General features: G+C 36.9%; 1 protein-coding gene across 2 annotated transcripts; it reads left to right on the top strand.

The window, feature by feature from the left end:
- The first annotated feature begins 135 nt into the window (after nucleotides 1-135).
- On the top strand, nucleotides 136-23,949 carry eIF3l (eukaryotic translation initiation factor 3 subunit l). 2 transcript variants are annotated; one of them, XM_089252272.1, is made up of 19 exons: nucleotides 136-596; nucleotides 745-793; nucleotides 2,618-2,747; nucleotides 4,606-4,685; nucleotides 4,839-4,900; nucleotides 7,780-7,849; nucleotides 9,721-9,794; nucleotides 10,043-10,123; nucleotides 11,157-11,247; nucleotides 12,323-12,477; nucleotides 12,729-12,902; nucleotides 13,288-13,421; nucleotides 13,989-14,103; nucleotides 18,618-18,691; nucleotides 19,010-19,067; nucleotides 21,124-21,162; nucleotides 21,359-21,451; nucleotides 22,526-22,606; nucleotides 23,778-23,949. In XM_089252272.1, the coding sequence occupies exons 1-19, from the start codon at nucleotides 567-569 to the stop codon at nucleotides 23,808-23,810; spliced, it is 1,623 nt and encodes a 540-aa protein (XP_089108398.1). In that variant the 5' UTR covers nucleotides 136-566; the 3' UTR covers nucleotides 23,811-23,949. The 2 variants fall into 2 exon arrangements, with proteins under 2 accessions (XP_089108398.1, XP_089108397.1); XM_089252271.1 differs by having other exon boundaries at nucleotides 222-596; nucleotides 2,606-2,747.
- Nucleotides 23,950-24,547: the final 598 nt, after the last annotated feature.

Below are 24,547 nucleotides of genomic sequence, written 5' to 3' on the forward strand. Positions count from 1 at the left end.
CTCTGTCGTCTGTATGCTCCGGTTTGAAGCACTGAGCTTAGCTCAGTGGTTTGAAGGGAAGGGAAATAAAACACACAAGAGTGAAGAGAATATCGGCAAAACCACGGCGCACGACGCATTTGACTCCTCCAGAAGGAGTCAGCCAATAACGCCCAACGTAAAGCGCTGTCGTGAGCCGTATTGAGCTCTGTAGGAAAACAGTCATGCTGCTTTTCTTACTGGAGTGGACGGCGTGGCCATCAAGAAGAAGGGCGTGGCGCGCTGGGCGACTCACGTTGCGCACGGCACAGGAAACCTGCTCCTAGGAAAACCCGGCTTAAAGTTTACTTATAGCTCAGTGGATAATTCACAATCAAAAATCTTTATGAGAAAAGCTTCGGATTCATTTTTATTATAATTTTTTGAAAACACATTGTCAAAATGACACTGGCGAGAAGACCAACGTAGATGAAGTTGTCCAGGAGACGAAAGTTGCTGCTTGTGTACGTCCGTGTATAGCTTTTATAAACTACAAACTTCGGTTATATAAATACACGTGCATCGTTTATTAAAAAATCTGTTTGAAGATGGAGTATGAGGAAGAATACACCGAGGAAGTAAGGGAAACGTTTGTCTATATTCCGGCTCTTTGCCATGTGTTAGCTTTGGTGTATCTTTACACGTGACCGATTTGTCGCATATGTCTATTGAGATTTTTTTTTAAATCATTTTAATGTCATGTTGATGTTTTATTTATATCTGTAGTTTCCGGAGGGTGCAAGGCACGGATACCACGATGGGGACTACCAACACGGTAAGTATGGTCAAAATATGTACTTATTGCCATGGCCCTCGCACCCTGCACCAGACCCTCCCTAGACTCTTTTCATGGATTCCCTTTTTAGTATACACAAACTTCATGTCGGGTTTCACTACACGTACATGCACATTCCTGCATGTACGAATTCGTTAGGGGTCCCGCAAAGGAATATGGACGAGGTGCATGTGGGGTTTAGTAGTAGTGGCGATAAATTTTCAGTCTCTGTGGTGATCTGGCACCCATTATTCATCAAGCCCTGGCAGTACCACTCATGATTTGTTGATTTTTTACTTTTGTACCTACATTCTTAACTAATCTAATTTGGCTACACACACTGTCATTAATTTGACACATACCTGGCATGGTTGTGCCAAATGTTAAGAAAAATTGATATTCGGCCACCGAATATTCTGTATTTGGCCAAATCACTATTCATCCCATCCCTAATATGTATGCCTTTTAAATCTGCATTAACTTAACCCCTTGAATGCAGTTTTCTACAGAGTGTTCAATCGAAACATTAATCAAGTGCTCGCAAGCATGAAATCGTACACATTGACTACTCTTACTGCTTCGGGGTGTCCCATAGTACTTGCAGGCAACAGGTTGAAGACGGCTGAACTATTCTAAGCTAGTCGTTTTTAAATAGGAGACCGAAGTGGTGATTATATGATGGCAACTGAATATTGTACATTAGAGTCTGAGCTGTTGGTAACACAGGTCTATATCGGTATTAGGGGTCTGTCCATACCTATTCTGTGGGGGGGGGGGGGGGGGTCTTGTTTTTGTGAAAATGGTTATTTTGTGATAAGTAAGTAATTTTATGGAGAGGAACAATCAAGTTAATTTATCAAAAAAAGAGTCAAATTTATGCATTCGTTAATTTGTATTTTGGCAAGATTGTTTTTTTTTTAAACATTCTCAAAACAGTAGACCATCACTATTTCATAGCTGCCAAGTCCCCCAAATTTCTACTCCAATCTCCAGAATTTCGACCATGCCTGTAAAAAAATCCCTACTTTTGGGAAGGGAATTATTCCCAAAGAATTTACCTGGAAAAAAAGTCCTCATTCATTTTTAATCCCGAAAAATTACATCACAAGCGAGTGTAATGTAAATTGTCAGCATCGCGAGCATCATATTGTAAAAAATATTTCATTTTCGGGGAGGAGAATAGATTTTTTTTCCGAACAGCCAGTTGTCAATTTGGCCCTTCCAGATCCAAAATTGCAGAGATAACTTTATCATATCTCCCGTTTTGATCCTGATGACGATTTTTTGTTAGCAAGATTTGTAATGACAGGTGATAAAACCTACTGATTAGCGATGATAAAGGACTTGATGCTAATTGGTGATGGCTTTTATGATGTCATGTTCTTGCTAAGGGGAAAATTCCCTACAATTTTACTTTTGTTAATGAAAAATCCTTTTGTTGTTTTTCAAAAATCTATTTTATATTAATTTTTGTATGGAATTTAGATCAGCACGAAAACCTCCCTAATTATCATTTTCCAAAGTTGGCAGCTATGCCATTTGTGAAGGGTCCATAAAACAGACCCAAATTTTGGCTGGACAGAACTCTGAATACACGTATTGAAGAAAACTGTCAAACATCCAGTGGCTACTCTGTGAGCCTGAACCTTAATTTCAAGTAGACGCTGCCACTGATATTTTCAATATAGCAGTAATAAATCTCAATAGCAAATTCGGCGACAACTTTCTTTAAAAGTGTTCTATTTGCGCTACTAAATTTGCCACATCTTAATTCCTCCGTATGAGAGGTATTCACCGTTGCTTTATTTAAAGAATACTTTTCAGGCGAAATCGAGTATGAGCGTCATGCCGAAAGCTACAATTTTCCGGAGGCTGTTCGTAGTTTCCTTGTTCATCTTCATAAGGCTATCACCGAGGGGAATGTTTATGAATTGCAGCGATTGTATGAAAATGAGTAAGTTGATTTATGTTTTTTTTTAAAGGTGTGTTTCATTTAACCCTTTGATTTCTTTTTCCTCATTCCCTATTTGAAGCAGAGCGCAAAGTTGACAAGAATATTTGTCTGGGACTTGCAAACTTGATTTTGATATCCCTCCTATCATTGTTAGCCCAATGGGGGTTCTGGAAGATTTTCTCCTTTCATAGACGATACAACGAAACCCCTCCCATTACCTTCAAACAATGGTAACGTCTGTTGGGTTCAGCCAAACTGAACCTTACTTTAAACTTTAGAGGAGTCACAATAAAAGGCCATTGCTTAATTAAGGCTTTCGTGATAATTGCTCCTTTGGTTTGTTGTATTTTAGTTGTATTTGACATCCATATTTTTGCGTAAGCATAGATCCAGAGGGGGAGGCGATCGCCCCTCCCATTAGTTGAATAATATAGAAAAAAAATCTGTTATGTAAAATACAGGTCTATCCAATGCACCTACATGTTAAGTCTCCCATCTGGATCCACCTGCCTCCGCTTCGTTTGCAGCTAAAGACGTCTTCCTACGCTCCATTCGCAGCTAAAGATGTTTACTGCAGTTCCATTCGAATCTGAAGTAGTCTGCGTCCACTCCATTCACATCTGCATCGGCTTCATTCAAGCTGAAGACACCTGCTTTTGCTCAGGTGTGTATCCAGAGAGGGACGATTGTTTACTACTGTCCCGTTTAGGACTACTAAAGTACTCACAATTGCAGTTATATAAGGTGACATATAGCAAAGACTTTTGGCTTTTTGCAGGAACGTGTTTAAAGAATGTGTAAAGAAATCCAAATAGCATGCTATTCAGTCAAAAACCTGATTTCACAAAAAATATGTGGCATGGGCTGTTATTTGGCAGAACCCTCCATCTGAAAAACAGCCACATTTTTATGGAACAGAACACACCGTATTTGGATTAATGTTAAATCTTGAACGCCTGAATATGGCACAGACAAGGAGTATGGATATGTTTTGGAGGACCTTGTGAATGACGGTATAAAATGAAAGCTCCCGACAGGAGCAGGAACTGGAAAAACAGATTTAAAGTCTCACAGGAAGGTGAGGAGAAAAAGAGTTGTCAAAGCTTGAAGAGAATTGTCAAAACACTTTGAGAAGAAATATCTGGGCGTTAAAGAATTTAAATTAACCTCTGAATAGTTTTTCGAATAACTGCCACTTTTGGACATGAAAATAGAAGAAAAATGCGTAAACATAAAAATAAGTATAGATTGTCTCCATTGGCACCCCTTCTCCTGTAGTAGTGCCCTGCGCGGCTGCATGGGTTTGCGCGATCCTAGAGTCACCCTTGCTGTGCCAGTGATTTCCAAAATGTGGTCTGTGACATGGGCTTTCCACGAGAAGTTGTGATCACACATTTTTGTGTGTGTGTGTGAGAATATAAAATGAATATCAGCTGCTGCAAAACAATTTCTTTTAATTGAAATATAGTTACAATTTTGCATGAAATCAAAAATTTTGATTTTTCTCCTCAGAAATACTGAACCTCTTAACAATGGTGACCTCCCAATAGTAGCCATATTTTCTTTTTCCCTTTAATGACCGGAAAGGTGTAATGGATTGTGAAGGTTTTTGTCTCTCTTTGAAATGGATTAGGAAGAAGCTCTGAGGAGCTAGTGAAAATAGAGTATTTTTGATAGTTACTTAATGTCTCGAAGCAGGCTGTTGTTGATTATATGAAAATATGAAATCAAGCGCATTTATCCAATAATAAAAATGTTATCCACTGATGTTGCTGTGAGGCTATTTATGGGCTGAAAATGAACTCAAGATGTATATTATATAGTGTTTTATGTGTCATTATTTTGTACCATTTTCCAGTTACGTGAAGCTCACAGATCGATTCTTCAAGTCGGCTCCGTGGCCTCCAGCAAAAGATGTTGAACCGATTGTACTTAATGGTGAGATCTTTATAAGTATCATATAGTTGTGTGTGTGTGTGTGTGTGTTAATTGATTACATTGGTTTTTTTTTTATATGTTCAGACATTTTTTGATTGATTGAAATAGACACGTTTCGCATGTTTTATATTTTGTGAATTGGTGTGTTTTCAGATGAGAAATTCATGATTCTCTACAAAGAATTGTACTTCAGGCACATCTATGCTCGTGTTAATGTAAGTTACTTTGTTAATTACCTTTTTCCCCCTTCTCCTTGTGCATCAAACCACTTTTTTTTTGTTCTCCACAATAATTTGATGAAAAATGTTTGAAATATTGCTGTAGTTGTTGTCACACACACACATATCAATAACAGCAAGCTTGACATTAAAAAAATGCTTAGAAGCCAGTGAAATTTCATAGTATAGCCAAGCATGACTTTTCTTCATGAAAAACAGTCCTGAATAAAGTTTTTGACTTTCCCGAGACTTAGTGACTGCCCCATCTCATATTGAAGGACACGCTGCAATGAAAATCAGAAAACTTAGCAATTTAGAGATGCCAATTTAGCAAATTTAGAAGATTTACGATGGCAATATAGAATTTTATTAGTCATCATGGTGATCTAGTGTCTGGGATTTGTCAAATGCTGATCACTGTAAAAGCTCATTTCTGCGGACTTTAGAGATGCAGATTTTTTTGTCTAGGTGCGAAAAAGTGCATTCATATTTTAATGGTGTAAAGATTTTTAACATGAAAAAATTAATAGTTTTCACGTTGTCAGGCCGACATAATAGAAAGTTTTTATCTTCCACTGTTTTTTTAGAATGTTCGTTTCGCACTCGCGGTGAACATTTTCAAGAAAAGTCTTATGTGGCAGGAAAGAAGCTTGTATTTATCTCTTTTCCATGCTTGTGTTGTGCAGCTTCGTCTGGAGCTGAGCAAGAGTTTTCATTTCTGGCTGAATGGAAGTGTCACTTTCATCGTCTGATGATCGAAACCAAACATTGTTGTGATTTTCATTCTCTCTTCTTTCCTATTGAAGCAGTTTTTATTTTGAATTTCAATCGCTTCCCTGAAAGTGTGTGTTGGAAATGGTCAGAGATATCATTTGAAAGATTAAACAATACATTATTAAGTAGAAAACTTGAATTTAATGGGAAACACAAATTATACAGTCGAATCCCATTATAATGAACTCCAAAGGACTGAAAAAATCACTTCGCTCTAATGAAATTTCGCTATAAAGGAATTTCCCCTTTTAAGAATTTTAACATTTGTCAAAAAATTCCGTTGAAGCAGAATTCAATTCTGAGGAAAAAATTACTTATTTATGTTCTAGATAACACACAAAAAGAATGAAGTTAAACTTCAAAAATAACTCCAACTAACTCAAATGAATTAGGCATTGAATTTTTTGGGTAAGGTTTACTTACTCAACATATTTGAGGCAAATAATTCGTATCTTTTTTGGAGCTTTTTTTTTTTTTACAAATATTGTGGAAGCAGAGGAAACAAATTCTTCCTCTAAAGTATACACATGCAATGCTTGAACGATTTTGCATCCAAAAGCACATGCAAATTCCAATGTCTTTTCGCATATGAGTGGAACGGTAACTGGTACATTTCGGGAAAGAACGTCCTAAAACCATGTTTGTTTCTGGAACATGTCTTGAACGAATGTCCTGTAAAGACAGCTACATCCACATCTAGAAAGTCTGGTCTGTATTCTATGGGATCATATAACTGCTGTTTGAATCTGAAATTCCAACTTTGTTTGATTTTTCAAAAATATTGAAAGATTATATGGAGATATGCCGTATTTTAGTGAATGCCGCATTGTTTTTATTTACTCCAGCATCAACTTCAGAAATGATCTCGGGTTTTCCTTTAATCGAAAACTGTTTTCTTTCAAGACCACTCATTTTGAAGCCGAAGGAATATGAAATATTCCTAATGGGTAGCACTGGCTTACCACTGATTTTATTTATTTTTCAAGCACAGTTATGAGATAATTTTTTTGGAACTTTCTGTAGTCTTTTGTTGATTTTCAGAAACTTTCTGTAGTCTTTTGTTGATTTTCAGAAACTTGTTTTTGAATTTGTTAGGGGGTCATTCAAGTATAACGTCAGCATCTATAGAAGGAGGGGTTTCGGGTATGCTGACTTTTGATGACATGGGGGGGGGGAAATGATGCTTACATCATCAACCACATTGTATAAAAATATGAAATATTCATAATTATAACTTGGTATACCAAAAACGAAGAAAACTTTTTCCTAGTTTTTCTGGAACCTGAACTAACATTTTCCCTATTGATATGTCCTCTACAGAGCCACTTTAGTGATCTCTAAATGTTCAAAATACATTGTTCCTATGTAAACTTTATTTAAGGATCAGAAAAGTTTTCGTTGCAACGAGATTTTCATTATAATAGTATTCGACTGTATAACATGACTTGAGGAGTGCTCAACTGTCACACATGAAAATCATAGGGCAACTGGCAGGAAAAACACATGCTCATTGCCTTTTCTTGTAACTAGGGCATCTATGAATGGAAGGGTCCCGTGATCTTCTCTTTCTTCATTATAAAGTTTTTCAAATGTATGCTATTGAGATGAAAAAAGGAACTCTTGAAGTTCTGAAATGTCGGAAGATAAAACTTTTCAATATGTTGATCTAACAACCTGAAAACTGAGTTTTTCATTACATAATGGGTCCCAAAAGCCTCATATTTGTTTTATTAACCATTAACATACTTAAAATATTATGGGTTGTCTGAGTATTTTTTATGTTAACTTGTCACATTGCGTTTTATTTCTAGCTAGAATTAATCAATAAGTCAAGACTTTGTTCTTTTTTTTTTTTTCAGATTTACTTACCCTATTTTACTATATATAATCTGCTTAATATGCATCCAAAAAAAGGAGTTGTGTCAGTTTAAATTGTGAAGTTGTTCAGATAAGCACAATATCTGTATTACTTTGTGTATTTATCACTTTTCCCCCCGGGAAATGCTGGTTATTTTTGCTAGTTGTATATAGGCCTATATTTAAACATAATTCTTGATACATTGCTCAAGGGAAATAATTTGTGTGAATTGGAATTTTTTTAGGGAGGTCCGAACATTCATGAAAGGATCCAGTCTTACTTCAATTACTGTCATATATTCAATTACCTATTGAGTAAGTTGCAGTTTTCTCTAATATCTATGAAACTTAAGAAATGTGACATTTCTTGAATTTATTTAAATTATATATTGTATTTCAAATTTGCGGTTGGGAGGGGAGCAAAACAGGTGGGATGAGGTACTGTGAGTGCAATCAATCATTTGTGGTACTTTTGGTAAGACCAGTGTAGATGTTTATCACCGATTCTAACATGCATTCTCATATCAGTGCCCCTCATGCCAGAAGCATGGAATGTGCAAATTTTCACTTTTTGCATTTATCAGCTGGTTGGATTCTCATTTTGCTATCTAAGTTTTGTCGGAAACACAAATTTTTAACTCCTATTGAAACAAATGTTACAAAGTATTTTAGGGAAGTGATATTCGTAGAGTAAACATTCAAACTTTGTTTCCTATGGTTAGGAAATTTGCACATTCATGCTTCTGACATGAGGGGGGACGATATAAAGACTCAGTTTTGTGGAAGTTGGAAAAAAATTTGTGTTAGATTTTGGTATATATAGCATTCATTCTTTAACACCTGTGCTAATCTAACGAAGTGTTTCTCAGCTTTTTTTAGCTGATGGCCCTCTTTGAACCACTTTTTCTTCTTGTGACCCCCCTATCCTGCCCAGGTTCCCACCCTCATCCAAGAGCGAGACCCTTTCTAATTATAATGAACAAAAATTTTATAAATAAGATTGATCTCTGGAATTCTGGGTCATTGGGCACAGATCCAGAAGGTAGGTCATTATCCCTCTTACTAATATAGGAAAAGTAAGTCTGCATAAAATACAGGGCGATCCAACAATCCTACACAATCAATCAAACCTCCAGACACATCACCCTGGATCTGTGTCCGCCCTGGGCTAAAGTTGAGTGAGCTTTCTTCTTGTGAGTGTCCCATGCATGGTCATCTCAACATCTTGGGTCCCTGGACAAAGTGGTGTTCTGGGCTTAATAATTAGTTGGAAGCAACAGCTTGCATATTTAAATACCTACATTTGAAAATCACAGTATTAAATCTCAGCTTGTAACCCCCCCTCCCCCCCACAGGATATGAGGTTCCGGGTCATGCCCCTCATGGGTTAAAGATGGGTGATCCTGATTCTATGGGCAACTCTGCTGGATTCTAAAATTAGTCACATTTTGCTCCCACCATATTTCCCTTGAACTTGTGTGCCTCCCTTTTTATCTGATTTTCTCTCACGGCTCACTTAGAATATCCCAGTACCACAGGGGACTGTGTGGCCCCAGATTGAGAACCACTGATCTAATGCACCAGGTGGTCATCATGACAAAATAAATTATATCGGTGCCTACTTTTTTTTTGTTACTGAAAAACACACATCTAGGTTTCCATCTCTATGAGACAATAGTTCTAAAAGTATACGTCACAGCTCCTAAGGACATCACCAAACATTGTCAGGGTTGTTGCGATGAATTAGTGTATTGATATGTGGCCATTCAATTCTTTGAAGAGGTCTTTTCTACATTATTGTGGGGAGCCGGAGATAAACGATGACAGGGCCAACATAGCCCCAGGTGACAAAAGTTTGATAGACCTGCCATAAGAGATATCAGAGCTTTCTCCTAGATGCTTTTTTTTTGGCGATTGTCAAATCCCGGTTTTAGGACTACAAGTACCCAATAGCTAAGTCTTGAGATTAACTTGTTTCTTATATTAGTCATATAATTGGTTAGAGAGTATATGTTGAACAACCTGCGCTAAAACAGCAAATAGCCTTTCCGCTTTTGAAATAAATATTCAGAAAAGTTCTATTAGGCATGAATATACAGTCATCAAATTTATGTAATAAAATAAAAACTATTTCTGTAACTTTTCGGTGCCAACACTGAAAATGGTCTCTTAAATTTAAATTTCAGGTGCCGCGGAACCGGTTCAGTTGGAATTGCCAAACCAGTGGTTGTGGGAAATCATTGATGAATTCATCTACCAGGTTGGTTCATCCATTCATTTATTGTTTTATCGTAAAGAGTTTGTAGAATAGTTAAATTTAGACATTTGTCCATAATGGTCATAGCATACGAGCAGTCAATATATAATTAGGCAGCTCTCAATTGATTTAATTTGTTGATGCATATATTTTGATGAGGATTTCATAGAAAAGTGTTTTTGAAACTTATGTATTTCCCTAATATAACCTATTCATTTAGTTTTCATTTGTATATGATTATTTCCCTTTAGTTCCAGAATTACAGTCATTACCAGAGGCTGGTCACTAACAAAACAGAAGCTGAAATAGAGCAAATGAAAGAAAATGCCAAGGTAAATTTAGAATCCATGTGCATAATGATGATGAGAAAATATCAAATATGTCTTCTTAACCTCAAGACCGGCAATTGGACCTGCTTATAACGAGAAGCTAGTTTTCTGCAAAAATTTTTGTTAAATCAGGTGAATCTGTGTTTGAGTGGAAAAAATTGAATTTTGGAAATTAAGTGCTTACAGCAAGTGTATATAGCAGTATTAAACATATAAAATATGTTTTTCGCCTTTTTCTAGTCACTTTATAATTTTTAGTTCAACTTTGAGTGAAAGCTTTGCTTTTAGACATTCCCCCACCCCATTGTTCAAAAAAGAAAAAAAAACAACACAGGAAAGAACAAATTCTGGTGATGATTCCTCACACTCAAACACATGGAATTTGTATCGAAAGTGAATCAAGGTACAAATTAGCCATTTTTTTCTGATTCAGCAGTTTCTGCTATTTTTGTTTCCCATTTTCATTCTTTTCTTCTATATGAAGTGTAGTGTCTTCCCACTACTTATTACTGTTCCCGCACATTGACAGAAACCTTGATTTGACATTCATTCTTTGTCAAATGTATTATCTCCATATTATGGGAGGGGAAGAGATTCAGTTTTGTGTTTGTTTTTTTACATGTACTTTTCATTCTTTGTTTTTGTATTTTTTATAGTTTCCCTTTCTGGTTAAATCTGAGCTTCTGTGAAAACTTGCTCGCTAGAATTACCATACAAATACCATCGTATCAAACAAAATGCATTAATTAGTTCTTAAGTCCGAAAATTCTCATCTGTTTCAAGAGAATGTTCAAACATACAATTCTCAGTCTTTCCTTGGTTGTCCTATTTTTTTTCCTTTCTGTAAACTACCAACATCATGAATATTGCATTTGAATATTTTCTAATTGATAATTTGAGATGAATATTTGCATTTTCCTTTGTGGACTGGTGATTCTGAACGTTTTTCTACGTCGAAGTAAATTGTGACGATATCATAAGTTTATAAGGTATTGTGTCGTTTGCTATCAAGTTTATGTCTGCTGTTTCATTTCAGGTCTGGAATGTTCATGGTGTGCTCAATGTTTTGCATTCATTGGTGGATAAGTCAAACATCAATCGACAACTTGAAGTGTATACAAATGGAGGTACAGTCATGTTTCTAAAGTCTCATTTACATGCATGCTATGAGTTGTCCTTGAGTAGTTTGCTGAGATTTTTATATCTGTGTACATGCATGGCTGTCACAGACTATTTCATCGTGAGCCAAGTAACATGCACTTAACCAGTGTTTCCCAAAGTGGGCAATATCATCCCCCTGGTGCACTAGAATAGTCCGGTGGGGGGGGGGGGGAAATAGAAACTACAGGTATAACATAGGATCCTATGGGTTTGCTTGTGGTGGGGGGGGGGGTGATGAGAGAGAAAAATTTCTGAAGAAGGGGGTAATGGAACAATAAGTTTGGGAAACTATGCACTAGGCCAACATCAACAAACTGGAGAGGACCTGCCGGCGATGGGTTCATAAAAAAAACTTGCTTTGCATCTCTTTGGTTTTGTATAGCCAAAGCTGCAGTTAGAATCAGGTTGTGTGCGGGGAGGGTCAAAGAAGGAAAGCAAAAGTACTGCAAACAAAAGTCACGAGCACCTTTTATAGATGATGAATTTCATTCTGATTGTTTTCCATTGTTGTGGCTCACTATGCGAGATGGCTATACCTCATAAACAAGTTTAAAAGCACCAGTATTACTTCGAAAGTGAAAATTCTGTGACAAATTTCCATGTCCTTGTGATCCAAACATTTCAAACGCTATTGGAAGACTATTACCATGCCCCCTCTATATTAGTTAGCAAAATTTAAGAGAGACCAGCTTTTTGAATGTTGGAGTCTGGTCCATTCCCAGCATGCCAGGAAAAGCAAGGTTTAATGAGGATCATATATTTTAAAAACTGATATCAATATACAGTAAACCTCTCTTGCGGGCACCCATGGGGACAAAAAAATCCATCTGTGAAAGAGGGATGACCGTTAATCAGGGGTTTGAAAGGCATGCTTTTATTATATACTGGAAAATTATTATTTGGCCATTAAGGAGAAGTGACCGTTAAGAGGGGTTTTACTGTATATTTAGCACTGTATTAAAGCATAGTTTTCACTACAGCTGACATGTTTTGCCCAGGAATTTAATAACGATGATAAAAATGTAACATTTATCTTTTCAGGTGACCCAGATAGTGTGGCTGGCGAATTTGGAAGGCACCCCCTCTACAAGATGTTGGGTTATTTCAGTTTGGTTGCTCTGCTTCGTCTGCATTCCTTACTTGGCGACTACTATCAGGCCATAAAAGTGCTTGAGAACATCGAACTGAACAAAAAGGTGAATAAAGTTGATACTAGAACATAATATTTTGTTTAGTTTCAGAATTTGCTCAATTCCCATTGATACTGTATTTACAATGTCCGGCAGGATCACTTCTATACAAAAGTTGGCCTTAATCGCCTCGTCAATTTTGGGCCATTCTGTAATGATTAAATTAAATGATAAAGTTTGTTCATCTTTCTTAAGTATTTGTTTCTATTAATAGTCTCGCATGAATCAAAAAATTTATTTTCTCTCTCGTGTTTCAGAGTCTCTATTCAAGAGTTCCAGCTTGTCAAATCACAACCTATTACTACGTTGGCTTTTCATACATGATGATGCGCAGATATGCTGATGCAATCAGATCATTCTCAAACATCCTGTTGTACATACAGAGGACTCAGAGGAACTTGTTTCAGCAACGCACTTATCAAGCTGACCAGGTACGATTATCATAATTTTTCTGACATTATATTTTAACTCTAGTATCTAAGGGGTTTGCAGCCTGATGCCGCACACTTTTTCACATATGCAATTAGTTATATGACTATAATCTCTTCTTTTCTCAAGAACTCAAGTCATTTGAGTGAAAATTTTGAATAGCATAATGATTTTTAAACTCAAATAGGACCATCGTTTTCTGTCGAAAAAAATTATAGAAATAATAGAATGCAGAATAGACTGTTTATATTGTGTTTCAAAAATTCTTGTTTTGAATTGAGTATAGTTTCAGAATTGACCGTTATGAAATTTTTCTCTAATTTAATTCGTAGGATTATTACTTTATTCTCTTGATTTGAATGTTTTCTTTTCTATACCCGTTTTTAGATCAACAAACAGACTGAGCGCATGTACACACTTCTTGCGATCTGCTTGGTGTTGCATCCCCAAAGGATCGACGAGAGTGTCTTGAGCCAACTCAAGGAAAAACATGGAGACAAATTGAATCGCATGCAACGCTGGTAAGGAATAAAAAATTGTTTTTCAAATCAGAAAAAAAAATTATATATCTGGTAGGATATTATAAAAATAGGATTCAGTAACCTACCGTAGGTACTGAAAGGTAGGTAGTAGACTAGCACATAGACCTACATGTCTGTTGCTTCATGATTTGTCCATCTATTGGTGGTCACCTCAGGATCGGTAGGCTAAGAACTTGTTTCTGATGTTATTTGTCCAGTTTCGAACCCGTGGACCTTGACAATAACCCTTATAATGGAAGACAAGCATTTTACCACTGCAGACCCTGCCTTTATTTCATGCACTTTGGCACGAGGCACCGAAGTAGATGCATTAGTAGCCCCTCTTAACTTCAGCTAATAGCCCCCAAATGCTTGCTTAATAGAAAATTGTAATTGCATCTCATACGAAACAAATCTGATTCTTTTCTTCCAAGCTTCTCCAAGATTCATATGTGATATCAGAGTGTAGTCAAATTCTAATCAAGGATCTGAAAATGAATGTGTGTGATGCAACTGATTTATCATAATTACTTTTTTTACTGATTCTATTAACTTTTTCCTCAATAGCGATTTAGCTGAATTTGAAAGCTCATTTGCTTTTGCATGTCCCAAGTTTCTCTCGCCTGCTCCTCCAACGTCTTTGGAAGAAGTGGACAAGAGCAATGCAACTGATTATCACAAGGTTTGCTTTCTTATCATATCATTAATTACATTGCATTAATGTGATTTTAGCATTTAAGTGTATATTTCTTTTAACTAGCGTGTGCTCATAATGATGATACAAGGGAATACACACCTCCCAAAATAATTGGAATTATAGTAGGTATTCATTGTGTATTTGGATGATGTTAGTATTGATTGTTTCTCATCATCAGAGAATGAAACCAATAAATTAAGTCTTGAATGTAAAATTATATAAAGTGAATATTTGGCTCAAAAATATCAAATGTTGCCAATTGAAATCGTTTCAGGATTTCACAGCTGAAATTTCTTTTTCAGAAAAATTTTTTATATTCATGTTTTTATTCTGCCTAAGGCCAGGATTAGGCTATAAAAGTTTCATAAAATTTCTGTTACAAGATTTTTTACAACTTTTTTTTCCTTATCAATTTATTTTGGTTGCCCAAAACAATATGTAGGTCAAAAAGGTTTAAACTTTGTAATGCTTATATTTTAAACTAGTAGTTTTCCGGAATTGCAATCATGTCATTCCCATTTTCGACTTTATGATAGAATTTGCTCACAAGTCTCGGTGCATAATTTCTTATTTTGCTTTCATAAGAACAGACCTCGCAGCGCTCCTATTTTTCCTATTTTTTAGAAATGTCCTCCTATTTTCCTACTGTCGTTGCAGTTGCCCTATTTTATTCCAATTCTCTCCTACTATTCCTATTTTATCCCTTCCTTTTTATTTTATTTACGGCCAATATCTCACTACGAAAATTCCGAGAAACCGCAAAATGTCACTGCTTTCCGTTCCTTTTTGACGTGCTTTATTCACAACTCGCTACTAAAAAAGAGAGCGAAAAAAGAATTTTTTTTTCAGTTCCACGGGAGCAGGGGATGACGATAACTGTATCTTTTTGCCCCCGCGCCGTATAGTCAAAGTGCTAAAAAGTCCAGTAGGGAAAGAGAATCTGTTTGGGATATCGGTTGGCCAATCATGCTCGACGTAAAGCGTTGTCGTGAGCCGTATTGCGCTCTGTAGGAGACAGTGATTTTCTTATTGGTGAGTGGACGGCGTGTCGCGCTGGGTGATTCACATTGCACGCGTCATGGAAAACGTGCTCCTAAGAAAACCCGGCTTTACGGGACAGAGCTGAGCCCCATCTGACTTTACGGGGGGGGGGGGGGCGAGCCGATTAGCCGCACGCTAAACCCAGTCTTCTTAAGGTGTTCCGATTTGATAACGGAGAGGGGGTGTTAGGATGATGTTTACTTCAGCACCCACCCTTTATACAAATATGAAATATTCTTAATGGCATCTTACTCAGTGCGCCAAAAACGAATAAAACTTTTCGCTAGTTTGTGGGTACCTGAACTAACATTCTCCCTATTGAGTCATCTACAGAGCCACTTTAGTGATCTCTAAATACTTAGCGGATCCGAATGCTCTGGTCCTGTGCCGCGCGTCATACAAGTGATCTGTGATTATGCCGCGGATCACTTGAGTAATTTGGGAATGGGCCGCAGATAACTTGAGTGTTATAGAACAGTACTTGTGACCGCGCCAGTGCTCTAAAACTGTGCCACATGTCACTCAAGGGATCTATAAATGTGCGACGGACCGCTTAAATGGTCTGGAATTATATCACGGGTCAGTTAAGCGATCTGTGAATGTGCCGCTTGTGTGTGTGTGTGTGGTTAATTTTTACAAAATTAGGTTTGAAAGGGACAGGCCACATTTGGGCTGTGCAGGCCAAGTGTTTACCGCGGGTCAAGGGTTACCTATGGGCTTATAGGTAGGGTTGCAATGAATTTCTTAAAAAATTTGAGTTCTTGGCCTTCAAATAACATTGAAATTTACTGAAATTCATTGTAATAAGATATTTTCTTTCGAAATTTTAATTATTAAAAAAATATTTTTTTGATCATCTGGGGGGGGGGGGACCACGAGCCCCACGTACATCTCTGATCCACCCACTATGCGTTAGGAGGTGGGGGCAGAGCACTGACGAAATTTTGCTGGAAGGGGGAGGATCAGAGTTTTGTTGACTTTTTCTAACAAGGGGAGAAGGGGTCAAAAATCGCTAAAAATTTACTGACGTAATGCTTGAACGACCCCTTTTTTTAAGAATGTGCTCAACCCATGGCCTAAATATGGCGTGCCTCAAGTGGCCTCGGTACACTTAATCGATACGATAAATTAAGTGGTTCGCGGCGCATTCCTACCTCATTTAAATGACCCGTGAAATATTTCCAGATCACTCAAGTGGCCCATTTCCAGATTACTTGAGTGACCCGCGGCACATTTACAGATCACAAATAATCTGCGGCATTGTTCTAGATCACTTAATTAAGTGGCCCGCGACACGTTTTCAAATCAATGAAGTGGCCCCACACTGTTCACAAGAGGTTGAGTTAAGTTTTAATGTGCCGCGGGCCGCTTGAGTCATTTGGAAATATGCCACAAGTCACTTGGATGATCTGAAAGTGTGCAGCGGGCCATTTGAGTGGTCTAAAAATGTGTCAAGAGTGCCACTAAAATAATCTATAAAAAATGCATCGAGCCACTTAGTGTTAATGTATTGCAGACCATTAGGTGATATGTGTGCTGCGAGCCACTCAAATGTTCTCGAAGCGTGCAGCGGGACATTACACTCAAATGATATGTAAATGTGCCTCCAGATACTTACAGTAATCTGCAACTGAACTACGAGCCACTTAAGTGAACTGGGGGTTTGCAGCGTGTCGCTCAAGTGATTTGGAAATGTGCTTGGGGTCACTTAGGTGATCTGTATATATGCCGTTGGCAGCGTAAATGATCTGGAAATGTGTCACTGGCCACTGAAGTAATCTGGAAATGAGTCATACTTAAATGATTTGATGGTCGTTCGTGAGCCACTTGTGTGGTTTTGTTATTCGTAATGGGCCACATAAGATAACTCTAAGGTGCCATTGGTTAGCATGTCTGTTTTAAGGCATAACTAGGTTCATGTGTATGCTATTGACGACTGCCGTTGCCTATGGAAAAAAAATTCATGAACATAATATGCAGGCCATTCTAATCGTTGTATCCTTCGGGTGTAATGTAACTCCAGGAGGTGTTACATCAGCGGTGTTCAACATTCAGTAGAGTGTTGGCCATTTAATTTATTTCGAAATGTGTCGCGGGTCACTTGAGCTGACCTGTAAATATGTCTGGGTCAATTGAGTACTCTGGAACTGTGCCGTGGTAATCTGTAAATTTTCCGCGGGTCACCTAAATGATCTGGGAATGTGTCGCAGTATACTTAAAGAAGAGCTGGTGGCAGATGACAGCACTACACATATAACAAGCATTACACAGAAACGAAACTTCACGCCAGGTTTCACTACACGTACACTCCAACATGTACCAATTCGTTAGAGGTTCCGCAGAGGAATATTGACGATTTACATGTCTGGTTTAGTAATATTAGTATACTTAGGGCTGTATTCACCGACATGGTTTAAACTGTAGTCACAATTTTTTGATAAGAGATCAATATAGATTGGTTAAAAACCTGAATTTGACCCATCCCTGTCGATCTCTTATCAAAAAATTGTGACTACAGTTTAAACCATGTCTGTGAATACGGCCCTTAGAGAATGTGAAACCGTGATGCAGGTTACTTGAGTGATCTTTTACAAGTTCCATGGGTCAATTGAGTGCTCTGGAACTGTGCTGCGGTGATCTGTAAATATCCTGCGACATATTTACTGATCAAGGAATGGCCTGCGGGTCACTTGAATGACGTGTAAACGTGCCACGGGTACTTGAGTGGTCTGGAACTCTGCTGTGAGTCACTTAAGTGATCTAGGAATGTGCCACTGGTTATTTAAGTGAAGTGGAACAGCAGCTGGGGTAACTTGTGTAATCTGGAACTGTGCCGCGGTGATCTGCGAATGTGAGGCGAGCCACTTGAATGATATGAATCTGTGCCGCAGGGTCTCTTGAACGATATGGAAGTGTCGCTTGGTTCATTTTTACAAAATAAGTTGTGAGCCACAACAGATGACTCCGGGCCACATTCAGCCCGTGGACAATGGGTTAAGCATGCATGGGTTACATTTTTATGGCACCTAGACAGGTTTTTGTCTTTCTTCGAAAAGAACGGGGGGTGGGGGAATGGATCACGATCAATAGTTGGACTTTTCAAGTAACAGTAGCAATTTGATTAATTTCTTTTTAGTTTTGCTATTTACATTGTTTTCAATACCAAATTCTGTGGAAATGAAAGATTTTTAAATTCATTAGAACTTGAGTTTCCTAAAATATCTATAGATAATACTATAATTAAAGTATATAAGGTGTGAATCTTAATGGCACAACGTTTTTAAATGCCACGATAATTCGGGAATTCCATTTTTCCCCTCCTATTTTTCCTACTTTTTTTTTTAAATTTTCACTTCGAGACCTGTAAGAATTAGTTCGCCATAACTTTTGGTGTTTTGTCAAATTGGTTTCGTCTCAAATTCAACTCCAAATTACATTCATCAAATTATCTTCCTTAGCAACCATACCTGGCACAACTGAATGTATTCATGGGCGAGGTTCATCAGCAACTGAGAATACCAGTTATTCGCAGGTACGACTAAATTTTCTATTCTTTTTGAAACTGTCACTTCCTACAAGTAGCTTATTTCTTAATGTTATTATTAACGTCAAAAAAAATGTATCGAAAAAATTTCCCATTTTAAGATGTGAATCTTTCACTTCATGCTTGTATTTTTAATGACAAGGAGGGTCGTGTAGACGTCAGTGATACAAGATTGTAATGAAATGTGTCACATATTTTGACTCAATTCTAAAATCGATGTCATTCCCATTTGACTTTCTACAGTAAATTAGCAACTTTTTTTTTCTCTAATAATGAATTCTGATTAATTTTCGATTTCTGTTGCAGTTATCTCAAGCTGTACACCACGATGCCGATTGCAAAACTTGCTGCATTTCTGGAAATGGTGGGTTCTATTTTCTCATAGTAATTTCTTAAATATTTGAGAAGTGATATGAATATAATTGATGAATAAAAATGCATATTATATACACCTATACAGTGATACCCGGCTAACAAAGATAATTCTTCCTGGAATCACATTCATTAACAAGAACACTATTTCCCCTTAGGTTTCTGTGGAAAATCATTTTATTCGTTCCAGGTTCGGCCTAAAACTAGGGGAGAATTTTTCTAAAACTCCAAGAAGTGCTATAACGAGATGAAAACTGACCAAATGTGTAAACAAACAGTTTCACAGTTGGATGAATGAAAATTTACAGGAAGTTCAGAAACTAAAGAAAAATTTCTTTCACACTGTGCATGTCCCAGTCAACTTTGTAGATCTTCCTCTGTGTAATGTGGTCTCTGTGTCTTGATGCATTGCAGATGGAAAAGATAGGATCTTAGAACATCCGAACTGTTCAGCTTGATGCTCTTTGCACCGAAAACACGTATGCTCTGAAAACATTCAATTATGAGCTGCTTTTTTTATGCATTTTCTCTTGGCTCAATTTCTCATTTTACTTAAAATGATTTGGAAACTATTGAAAAAGAAGTACATCTCTGGGTGTCAACGCAGAATGTTCTGCATTGTTCTCCTGTCAATGAGTCCTCGGCTGACTGGAAATGTTTCCATATAGTGTTTTATATTCTTTTCTTAACCCTTTATATCCTGAATTAATTTACCAGTGACTTTTTAATTATATTTTTGCATCTTTAGATAAGTTTTGGTACAAAACAACCCCAGGAAAAATAGTAAAATACTTTTTACTGTAATTTAGTGATTAATTATGCAGCTGGTACTTAGACATGCCGACAGGAATATTAGTAATATGTAAGGCAAAAAAAAAAAAAAAAATGCAAACACATAAATTTTTATTTACACTACTCAAGATGATACTTCTGAAAACAATTTTTTTTTCATTACAACAGAAATGTATTGCAAAATGAACATTTTGAGTGAGGTTTGGACTAACTTTCGAATGGAGCACATCTCGCATCTTCCCCCTCTGCTGAACAAATGTAGGCCAATCAGCTCTCTGAAATTGTTTCCCGATTTCTTTGGGCACAGAAAAGTTACTCTTCCTTCTCTTCTTTGGCTGTTCTGGTGTGGTGCTGATAGCAGGACAACCTCTTTTCTTTACTAAGCTACTTCCTTGGGCTACGAGTCCCATTGCCAAGTTTCTTCGAAACTCCAATAGTAAAATTTTTTCCCCCATGTACTTTATAAATGACATTGACATATGTCATTTTAAGCATTGCAAAGAACAGTCTGTGCTAGCATTTCTTTGAACTTTCTGTCACTGTCATATAGTGAGCACAGCATATCTTCCTTGTCCACTCCGCCCATTGATGAATATCATAGGTGCTACAACATCTTTTTTCTCGAAGACTCAGTGTAGTTGCCTCAGTAAAAAATCATCCCCATTATTTTGCTTTCCACATTAAAGTAATTTTTATTATAGGAAAAAAAAAATTACTCTCGTTTCCTGGCGGTACTTTGCAGTATCTGCATACATTTTTGACCGTATGATAGAAAATAAAATAGTAATAATAGCATCCGAATAAAATGTAGGAAATGCTTACCTGTACAGTATAGAAGAGAACAAAAAATAATAGCACCAATAAACTGGTAATTAGTCACTAAATTCAATCAAATAAACAACATGCAAATCAACTCTACTGCAAAACTTCTTCCTAATGCTACATGACAAAGATAAAATGCTCACAGCAAAAGAGAAAAACGATTTCTGCCTTTATTGCCTGCTGTTGGGACTACACTCATTGTGTACGTGTAGATACCGTCAGTAAAAGTGGTCATACTATGAAGATATAAGCATTTTATTTTATATATATATATATATATATATATATATTATACAGAAGAACTCAAAATATATTCGGAAACCTTAGTTGTTCATATTTTATGTTCTACGAAATTTTGTTGAGGTTTTCAATTGCAGCTTTGCATTTCATACAGATTTATGATATAGGGATGATTTTTTTTTTCTTTTTTCCAGAATGAAAATGAATTTGTCAGCAGCTTGTTATGCTTCAAAGTAGGTTTCTATCATGATTTGAAAATATACTTATAAAGTAATGAAAATATTATGCATGCCATTTTGTTAATGCATGGTTTTTTTTTAAGAATAATCTTATGAGGTATGGGTTTTTGTACAAAGAAAACTATATATATATTTTTTCATTTTCTACGATGATGCAACATGTCGTTCACGATTATGTTTTCCATTGCAGCACAAGATGAAGAACCTTGTGTGGACTAAAGGCGCAAGCGGATTGGAGGGAGAGTTTCAATCTGGCTCGGAAGTAGATTTCTTCATTGACAAAGTCAGTATATCTCTTCATTATTGTACTGTATTCTCAGCATTAGCAAGCATTCCATAAAAATCGCGGCACACCAGCTCTTTGAATGTTGGAGCCTGGTTGATTCCCAGCATGCCAGCAAAAGTGGGGTATAATAAGGTTTACACACGACACATTTGGAAGACTATATCAATCTATATTAAATACTGAATTGATACACGAACTAAAATTATAGTTTTCACTGTAGCAAAGTTGTTTGATCCAGGAATTTGATGCTTAATGAAGAGTAAGCATTTACTTAACACTTTAACATAATAATCGCCAGCCCTAATACAAAATACAGATACAGTGTTTTGCATGTTCTTTTTTTCCATATGTTTAGAACTTTAAGAAATATGCTGTAGCGCTTGTGGCAGCATCATGCTTTGCAGTGTGTTTCTTTAATTTTTCATGTATTTATGCATTTTTAATAATTAAGATTGTTTTCATTTATAAGCAGTCAGTTAATTTCAATAAAAAAATCTGATTTAAGTCAAAAAAATCTGACTTTTTGGTGTCTCGTACATCAGAAGGCCGTCCAAACAATGTCTCGCACAAGTGAGAATTTTGTCTTGAGCCGCTCTTGGTCCCAATCCCAAATGTCTAATTGGAAAAAAAAAATAAACAAGGGATTTTAGGAGATGGGGGTAGGAACAATAGCAATATTTAGGAAAGAGACTTTCTGGATGTTATGCGGAGGCAAACTTTGGAAAGAAATGTTGTCTTCTCTGGGAATTTAACTTGGATCCTCTTGGATCCAGCGCCTGAACTTCTCTTTCCATAGTTTGCTTCGGCATAATATCCAGAAAATCGTTCCCAAATGTTGAGGAAAAAAATTTCTCTTCATAGCAATATTATTTTTCAAAAGAAACTGTTACACTTTGGCACTAGTGCACAGGCACATTGTTAGGGGGCAGAGGAGTTAAACATTCAATTTTCAGCAGCTTTACCGCTGTGGGTATTATCTTGCCATATCTTTTGCACAGTCTGTTTGATGTAAGATCTCCACTTGCATTTCAGTTTGTTTCACTGTGGGATCTTTTTTTTTCTGCCTTTCAGGATATGATCCACATTGCTGATACAAAAGTGGCGAGACGTTATGGTGACTATTTCATCAGGCAAATTCATAAGTTTGACGAGGTATTGAAAAATTTTATCAACTTTTTTCATCTTGCATGTCTGATTATTTTTTGTTTGTGGCTGTACAATTTAGGGAAACATCTGTTAAAATTGACTACAAGGTGTATTATTCACTAACGAATTTGGGTACATTAAGTATTTGGTTACTTTATAAGTATAGTTTTAATGCAGACGTAGATTATTGCAGTGCAATCGAAAGCAGATTTTAACCTCATTTTGCAAAAAATGAGATCAATCAGAGTTGCCGACTGCTACGGATGGCTGCAATAAACTGCGGAGCTACGGGAGACATTCTCAATGCTACAGAAATTGGTTTTTTTTTTAAAAAACAAGTCTTTGAGTTGCGGTATTTTATTTATTTTTAGTATTTTTTAATTTCATCTCAATCTTTATCATAACAACGAATTTGTACATGCATGTGGGAGAGTTCGAGAGAAGACAAACTCTGAGTCAATCTGTTTCGTCTGTGCCCGAAAGGTAATCTATAAAGCCGCATTTAAACCTGCTGCTCTACTCGATGCCCAAACGTGCAAAAAACTGTTTTCCATCAAAAGACTTGGGGCTAAAAACGGATTTTTGACTGCTTCAGTGTGGTGGGTCCAGACCCCACCTTCATTTGCATAGTGCATGGTCGAGCTTGCGGAACTTGTGTCGGAAAGAAAGTTCCATTGTAGGTGCCATAGGAGCTGAGACAAGAAAATGAGGAGGGGGATTTAGAGGTGCTAGACGTCCACAAAGACGTATCCAAGTTGGGATTGCATTGAATATTCATGAATTATTAAGGGGCTCTGGGACCTCGGTTGCTTTGGGGGTGGGGGGGGGGGGCTCATGTGGTCCAAGCCTTCTGGATTCTAGTGCCAATGAGGTGCTGTATTTAATGAACTTTCAATTTAAAAAATTAAATTTTATCATTGTATTGCACTATGATTATGTTGTCCTGGGGGGCAATGTGTTATGTTATCTCCATGGCAAAGCTGGACCTTCATCACTACAGACAAGCTTTAAGCCAATGTTGGCATGTCTGCATCATAACATATTCGAAACAGTGACCTTGGTTTTGAGGGGTAATTAGTCATTACATCCATCAATTCTTTTTCATTGTGTGTATTAATGCCTCCAGTGTAATGCCAATTTATAGTAAAAAGTTTTTATTTGTGAATTGTCTTTGTAGTTGCATCGATTGGTGAATGCACTTCAAGTGTGAAACAGAAGATATCGTCACAGCTCTGATTGCCATCAACATGTTGAAGACAAAGTATTATTGAAAGCATCTTGTTTGTACTAACTATGTAGTGCATAGACTGTGTAAAGACCAAGTGGGGAAAATAAATGAGGTCAACTCATTTTGTCTTTAACCTCCTCAGTGGCAGTTGAGAGATATCTCACTTCTTTAAAACCCTCTTATTTCAGTATGGGCGAGCCCAGACACTGTATTGTGTTTTTTTTCGAGCATGTTTTCCTTCCTTTTCCTCCCTCAACCTGATGATCGATTGCCAATGGGCAGAGCCAGTCCTTAATATTTTTTATAAGAGAAAGGAAAGGACCATTCTCGAAATATACCTTTTTTCCCCCTTCCGTTTGGAGTAGTATAGGGATGTGTGAACACTATAAATACTGTATATACTCTTGTATAAGCTGAGTTTTTTTTTTTGTTTAAAACTTTTTGCTTAATTTGTTGGGTGGGTTTGACTTATACATGGGTCAATTTTTTAGGAGAAAATATTAACCCCTCACTTTATCAAATGATATAGCTACATGGCCTCCGCACGGCTAGCTTGAAGATCTGTGATCTCATTAAACTACTTTAGATGGCATCTCTCACTAATCAGTAGTGATGTTTGTAGTTATGTTCAAACGCCAGAACTGATGTTAAAGCCAAAGTGAAAAAAAAATGAAAAACGTCATTAGCTTTGATACTGTGTGGACTAACACACAGATTTT

This window comes from Pholcus phalangioides, unplaced genomic scaffold (genome assembly GCF_987345545.1).
Source record: "Pholcus phalangioides strain wild (caught in Gottingen) unplaced genomic scaffold, Ppha-v1.0 ptg000028l_1, whole genome shotgun sequence".
In the NCBI taxonomy this organism is placed as follows: Eukaryota; Metazoa; Arthropoda; class Arachnida; order Araneae; family Pholcidae; genus Pholcus; species Pholcus phalangioides.